This window comes from Mesitornis unicolor, unplaced genomic scaffold (genome assembly GCF_000695765.1).
Source record: "Mesitornis unicolor isolate BGI_N332 unplaced genomic scaffold, ASM69576v1 scaffold18890, whole genome shotgun sequence".
NCBI lineage: Eukaryota > Metazoa > Chordata > Aves > Mesitornithiformes > Mesitornithidae > Mesitornis > Mesitornis unicolor.
This window is the reverse complement of record NW_010156436.1, coordinates 14,518-21,007: the sequence shown is the minus strand read 5'-3', so window position 1 is coordinate 21,007 and position 6,490 is coordinate 14,518. Positions and strand designations below refer to the sequence as shown.

The 6,490-nt window shown below is 42.3% G+C and overlaps 1 protein-coding gene across 1 annotated transcript in view; it reads right to left on the bottom strand.

The window, feature by feature from the left end:
• LOC104546745 (guanine nucleotide exchange factor DBS-like) overlaps window positions 1-6,490 on the bottom strand; it is a gene marked incomplete at both ends in the record, with an annotated part of 35,980 nt that overhangs the window by 25,757 nt on the left and 3,733 nt on the right. The window contains 2 exons of the mRNA XM_010192251.1: window positions 1,301-1,393; window positions 1,895-1,987. Of these exons, the coding sequence (XP_010190553.1) occupies window positions 1,301-1,393; window positions 1,895-1,987 (186 nt within the window). The remainder of the gene's footprint in view (window positions 1-1,300; window positions 1,394-1,894; window positions 1,988-6,490) is intronic.

The following is a 6,490-nucleotide window of genomic DNA, read 5'->3' as shown; positions in this document are numbered from 1 at the left end:
AAGAGTGCACCCATCTTCACAGATCTCATAATCCCTGACAAAGTAAATGTCTGTGCCAATGTGTTATTGCTAAGTACAAAACTGGTCGGACCAGCTTCAACCCCAATGGCTGCAACCTGTTTTGCCTGAGAATTTTACTCCTTGATCTAATCTTGGTTTTATTTACAGTCATATTTCAAATTAAAAGTAGAATCTGGTTTAGTCTTGCTCTTCTGGAGACCTTGATGTTTTCTCCTTTGTTACAGAACAGTTTCAAGTAATAGAGCCAAATTTACTTCTGGATTACACTGATGTAAATCTACTGGAATCAGTAAAGTTGCATCCTTGTTAATATCCCCCTTCAATATTTGGATTGTACAGTTTTGTGTAAAGTCAATGAACAGGTCACAGAAATACTGCACAAGTGAACAGCCAGCCAGATCCTCACATGGCTTAAACTGGCACAGTTTGACCAGTGCCATGATAGCTATTAGCAAATAAAACTGCATCCTAAATTTTTGTTGCAAATCTCACACTAAATTTCATGACAGTACACCACACTACATTAAGTCCAGAGACTCGAGAACAGCATGTCATTCACCTTCATTACCTAAATAGTATTTTTAAGAACTGAGGAGAGAAAGACAGAAACTTAAGCCACCATCTTAAGAAAAATGTCATTTGTTGGCGACTATTTCGTGTTGCCCAGTTCAGATCAGAATTTCAGGCACAGACCACTCAGAGTTCCAACCAAATCAAGAGGGAAATTCACATATTCATCCTGTGAAAAAGTTACAGGCAATTTGCTCCTAGCTGGGTCTTTGAAATGGAAGCACCAAAAGGGAGTGGCTCCTTCTGAAAGGTTTGAGTCACAACCATGGGAAAATATCAGGTTCAGAGAGCTGAAAGAGTTTAAACAGGGACAGATGTCAGAGACAGGATTTAAAGCATCGGCTCCTGTTTTTAAACTCTAAGACCATACACTGATCCAACAAAGCCAAATTCAATTTCTGTTTAAAGATAAATAAGACAATAAAATACTACTATATAAAGTATCTTACTTTATACACATAACAGTATATGTATATATATAAAATAAGATACTGTCATTGCTTAGTATGTAAGTACTGCTAAGTAACAGCAGTAATTATTCAGAAACAGGAGTCCTTTCTTTGGCTGTTTGTTACCATTTTACAACATTATTTGTTGAAGAAGCGAGAGAAGGTTTATTTACAGATAGTTCTTCAGAAAATAATGCTGATACGCAATTCTGGAAGTAAAACAAGCTATGCATTGGAATTCACTGTCATGGAGACCTTACCTTTAACAGCAACTGGTACTTAGTGATTCTCTGGACTGGCTTTAAGAGATAAGCATCTAGGGAGAGCTTATGGTCCAATTTACGCTGACATTCCTGTAAGAAGAAACAGGGCAGAAAGATACAATTGTTTCTTGAAGCACAGGCAAGACACCAAGATCATAATCATTTGCAATCTGAAGATTATATGTCTGTGAATTAACTGAGAGAAATTTGTTCCATCTGCATAGAAGTTTCCTGGTTAGTTATGCCACAGTGGAAATATATCTAAACAAGAGTTAATGTTTATGTTAAGTGTCAAAATCTGGCATGCCCTGCTTATGAGATAGCAATCATCTGGGGTTTGCAAAGAGGCCAGCACTTCTTTGGTTTGGGTATAGCCTGAAGAGTCAGGCTTCTGTCCAGGAAATCTATTTGCTACTCTACGTACCTGTAGAGAGCACCTTGACACATACTGAACACCTGTCATCAGTATCAGAAACATGCAGCAAAGTCTGTATGTTTTCAGAAGTCTCTATGTTTTCTAAAGAAAGAAGAGCTACAGAAGCAAAACAGGCTTTGATGGTCTTGCACTGCTACTCTGCAATAAAATTCCACCTGAAAAAAGATGCTGTCTCCACACTGTCTCCAGAGAGCTTCAGACCTTGGCTTGTTCTGACAGTATTTTTCATATATTTGGAGGTCCTCTTTCTGCAAGAAAAGGAGAGTTTAAAAAGAGTTAAAAAAAAGAATCTACAGAGCTTCTTCCTTGAGTCATACTTTTTCTTACCTTCCATCCTAACACATGAAGTAATTAATTCATGGTGATAACTCTGTATGTAAAAGACATACTGAAACTACCAAAGTTGCTTTTTACTCCTGGAAAGTTAAATACACCTGAAAGTGAATTCATTTTTTTTTCCCCTCACTTTTTGCACAAAGCAAGGAGACTGCATACTAGAAGCCCAACTGCAAAACTGTTATTTTCCAGAGAGGGGAATAAATAGCTTGAAAACAACATCAAAACAAATGAAAAATGTAAATGTTATTAACAGTACTAACACAGACTACCAACTGCTAACAATACTCACCACTGCACCAAGGTTTAGACAGTCAAAACACTTTGAAAATAGTTTTAACTCTTAATAGTACAAGGATGAATTAAAAAGTAGCAAGTTTATCTTGTTCATGTGTCAGGCTAGTCAGGACGAAGTGCTTAAATTCTGTCCTATCCAAATCAGAAGGGAGTGGATTCACCTAACCTCTGTTTACCTTTGACTACACTCCAGGTGCCCTCACTGAAGTTCATGTCAAAAAACCTCACTGACAGCAGTGAAAACAAAAGCAAACTCCATGAAAGCCCAGAGAGGTGCATTTTGAGCTCCCTAGGCTCTGTGGGTGGATACAGGCAGGCAGGCAGGCAGGCAGGCATTCCTCTCTCTGCCAGGTTCTTGGCTCACTGAGCCCTGCAGCCAGAGACCATGGAGCAGCACCATGCAGATTCCCCGGCAGATCTGGCTGTGTCTGACCACCTGGGAGCTTCCCATCTCTTTCTGCACTTATCCTGGTGGACGTGATCCCAGTGAATCAAAAACATCAAAAATAAATCCCAGGAATTCCTGTCTCTCTTGCCTCTTTCAGCCCACTAGACAGTGACTCTTGGTGCAGAGAAGGCATTTTCCTTTGGATAGAGTTAGTAGAAGAAATCAGTATTGCTGCTATCTTTGTTGACCTATACTGGCGTCACCCTGATGAATAAGATATGAAAGCAGAGCTATGTCATGCAACACCATCCTGCATTAAGGATTATGCAATACAAAGAGCTCAGTTGCAGCTCAATAGAGCATTAATGGTACTGTTTCAAAATAAGTGCAGTGTTTCCTTCACACAAACAGAATTGTTTGTACATGTTTCCTTGGAAGGAAGTTAGCAGGGGATAAAACCCGAAAAACTAAAAGTAGTAACAAAGTGTAATCAAGCATTACAATTTGTTCCTGGCCCACAGAAACCTAATTGGACTGGGCAAGAAGAACAGTTAGTGACAGTAAAGAGCACTGTTATGGGTAGGAGAAAAGTACCAGTTTAAATTTAAAGAACAGAATAATAGAATCATTTAGGTTGGAAAAGACCTTTAAGATCGAGTCCAACCATTAACCCAGCACTGCCAAATCCACCACTAAACCATGTCCACAAGCACCACATGTACGCATCTTTTAAATACCTCCAGGGATGGTAACTCAACTGCTTCCCTGCGCAGCCAGTTCCAATGCTTGACAACCAATTTGGTAAAAATTTTTTCATAATATCCAATCTAAAGCTCCCCTGGTGCAACTTGAGGCCATTTCCTTTCGTGCTATTGCCTGTTACGTGGGAGAAAAGACTGACATCCACCTTGCTACAACCCCTTTCAGGCAGTTATAGAAAGTGATAAGGTCTCCCCTCAGTCTCCTTTTCTCCAGGTTGAACAATCCCTGTTCCCTCAGCTGCTCCTCATAAGACTTGTGCTCCAGACCCTTCACCAGCTTCATTGCTGTTCTTTGGACACGTTCCAGCACCTCTGCCTTTACTAAAGTCCTGGTAAACAACATCCATAGCCTTTTCCTCATCCACTAAGCAGGTCACCATGTCATAGAAGGAGATCAGGTTAGCCAAGCAGGACCTGCCTGCCATGCTGACTGTCCCTGATCACCTGGTTGTTCTGTACATGCAATTTGATGACTCTCAGGATGATCTGCTCCATAACCTTCCCCAGCACCCAGATCAGACTGACAAGTACGTAGTTGCCTGGATCTTCCTTCTGGCTCTTATTGTAGATGGGCGTCACATTTGCCAACTTCCACTCAACTGGGACCTCCCTAGTTAGCCAGGATTGCTGATAAATGATAGAAAGTGGCTTGGCAAGCACTTCCACCAGCTCCCTTAGTACCCTTGTGTGGATCCCATCTAGCCCTATGGACTTGTGTGTGTCTAAGTGCTGTAACAGGTCACTAACCATTTTCTCTTGGACTGTGGGGACTTCATTCTGCTCCTAGTCCCTGTCTTCCAGCTCAAAGGCCTGGATACCCAGAGAACAACTGGTCTTACTATTTAAGACTGCAGCAAAGAAGGCATTAAGTACCTCAGCCTTTCCCTCATCACTATATTTCACTCTGCATCCAATAAAGGATGGAGATTCTCCTTGGCCCTCCTTTTGTTGCTAATGTATTTATTGAAACATTTTTTATTGCCTTTTACTGCAGTAGCCAGATTATGTTCTAGTTGGGCTTTGGCCTTTCTAATTTTCTCCCTGCATAACCTCATGACATCCTTGTATTCCTCCTGTGATGCCGGCCCCTTCTTCCAAAGGTCATAAACTCCTTTTTTTCCCTGAGTTCCAGCCAAAGTTCTCTGTTCAGCCAGGCTGGTCTTCTTTACCACTGGCTCGTCTGTCAGCACATGGGGACGGGCTGTTCCTGTATCTTTAAGATTTCCTTCTTGAAGAATGCCCAACCTTCCCGGACTCCTTTGCCCTTCAGGACTGCCTCCCAAGGAACTCTGTCAACCAATCTCCTAAACAGGCCAATGTCTGCCCACCAGAAGTCCACAGTAGCAGTTTTGCTGAACCTCCTCCTTACTTCTCCAGAAATCAAAAACTATCATTTCATGATCACTATGCCCTAGATGGCCTCCAACCATTACATTCCCCACAAGACCTTCTCTGTTTGCAAACAGCAGGTCCAGTGTGGTGCCTTTCCTAGGTGGCTCACTCACCCATGGCTGTATCAGGCAGTGATATCTAAATGGAAGTGTATCTAAATACCTGCTTAGACAGATACTTACATCTTTAAATTCAACTTTAAGTTTTGTAATAGAATAGGAAATTCTTGGTGACATTACTGGCCTCAGACTCTAAAATTCCAAGGAATAATTAATTGCCTAATTACTGAAATCCCAGTCTTAAATGTTCCACACATCTCTAGTTTCATAACCAGAGGTTCTGACTTCTTGCTAGTACTTTTACACCATCCTCATCTGTCCTGTAATGCTTTCCCTTTCCATAATGATTTGCATCCAGAGATCTGTGGAAGCTTTCACACACATGGCATATATGCACAGTTCCAGTTATCTTTGCTGACTGCTGATTTATTAATAAATTTTGCTTCAGATTAGAATTTAGCCCTTTGAATCCAACTCACAGGTTTCTGGTCAGCTCCTACAGTCCTTTCACAAATAGCTTCCATTTCTAAATGCTTCTTTCTCCCTGAGTGACCAAATGCCCCAACTGCTGGCTCCTGTTAAATTATTCTCTTTTTCCAAGGTTAGCAATATGAATAAGTAAACAGTGGTAATCCACAGTGAGTCACTCCTGCCAGTCATCTCACCTGGCACATGTTGGTAAGCAGTGTGTCACACCTTTGATTTCTTCCTGGGCGTTCCTGCCTTGGTTTGGTAAGCTTTCCTTCTTCCCAGACCCGTGTTTAGCAGATCAGCCCAGGGTGTCCCTCTGGTTGCTGATAAAGCACTAGAAGACCCATCTTGCAAGGCATTCAGCACACATCCCCTCTTTGAGCATCGGTGCAGTCCTTGCCACACGGAGCTTTAAGCATGGTCAAGCATCTTGGTGATGGTATAATAGCTGCCATGTGGGTAAAGTTGAGCTGGCTTACTTGTAATTTAGATCATGACCTAACAAGGTCAGGCAAAGTGGGGCATTTCTGGCTCATCTTCCACCTGGTTCTGCTACCGTGTTCCAGGAGAGAAGCTAGGGAGGAGAAATAGGCTGGGACTCCACAGACTGTTTCTGCCATCACCTAAGAAGGTTTCACATCCATAGTGACAGCTGACCTGGTGGCACTAGAGGAGGTAGGACAGTGTAAGGGACATGGTAGAGGAGTGACTGGCAGGGGTTGGAGGGACTCAGGCAACAGAGGGTCCCACTGCAGCTCTCAGGACACTTTCAAGCGGCTCTGGAATCAGGGCTGAAAAGTCCCAGTGTGATCAGACAGGGTAATATTCTTCAAGTATGAATCTAAAAATCAGTCTGTTTCTAATCACAGGCGCAGCATGATGTTGTGGCAGGATGGTTACACCCATACAGAGAAAGAGAAATGCAGAAGTGAATATGCAACAATGTGAGTTTCCTCCTAGAACCCGGCATCACCTTGAGCAGCAGCCGTTTCAGTTTCCCCCACACCAAAGCAGGCACGATCATAAGTCACAGGGCAAGCCAGGAGC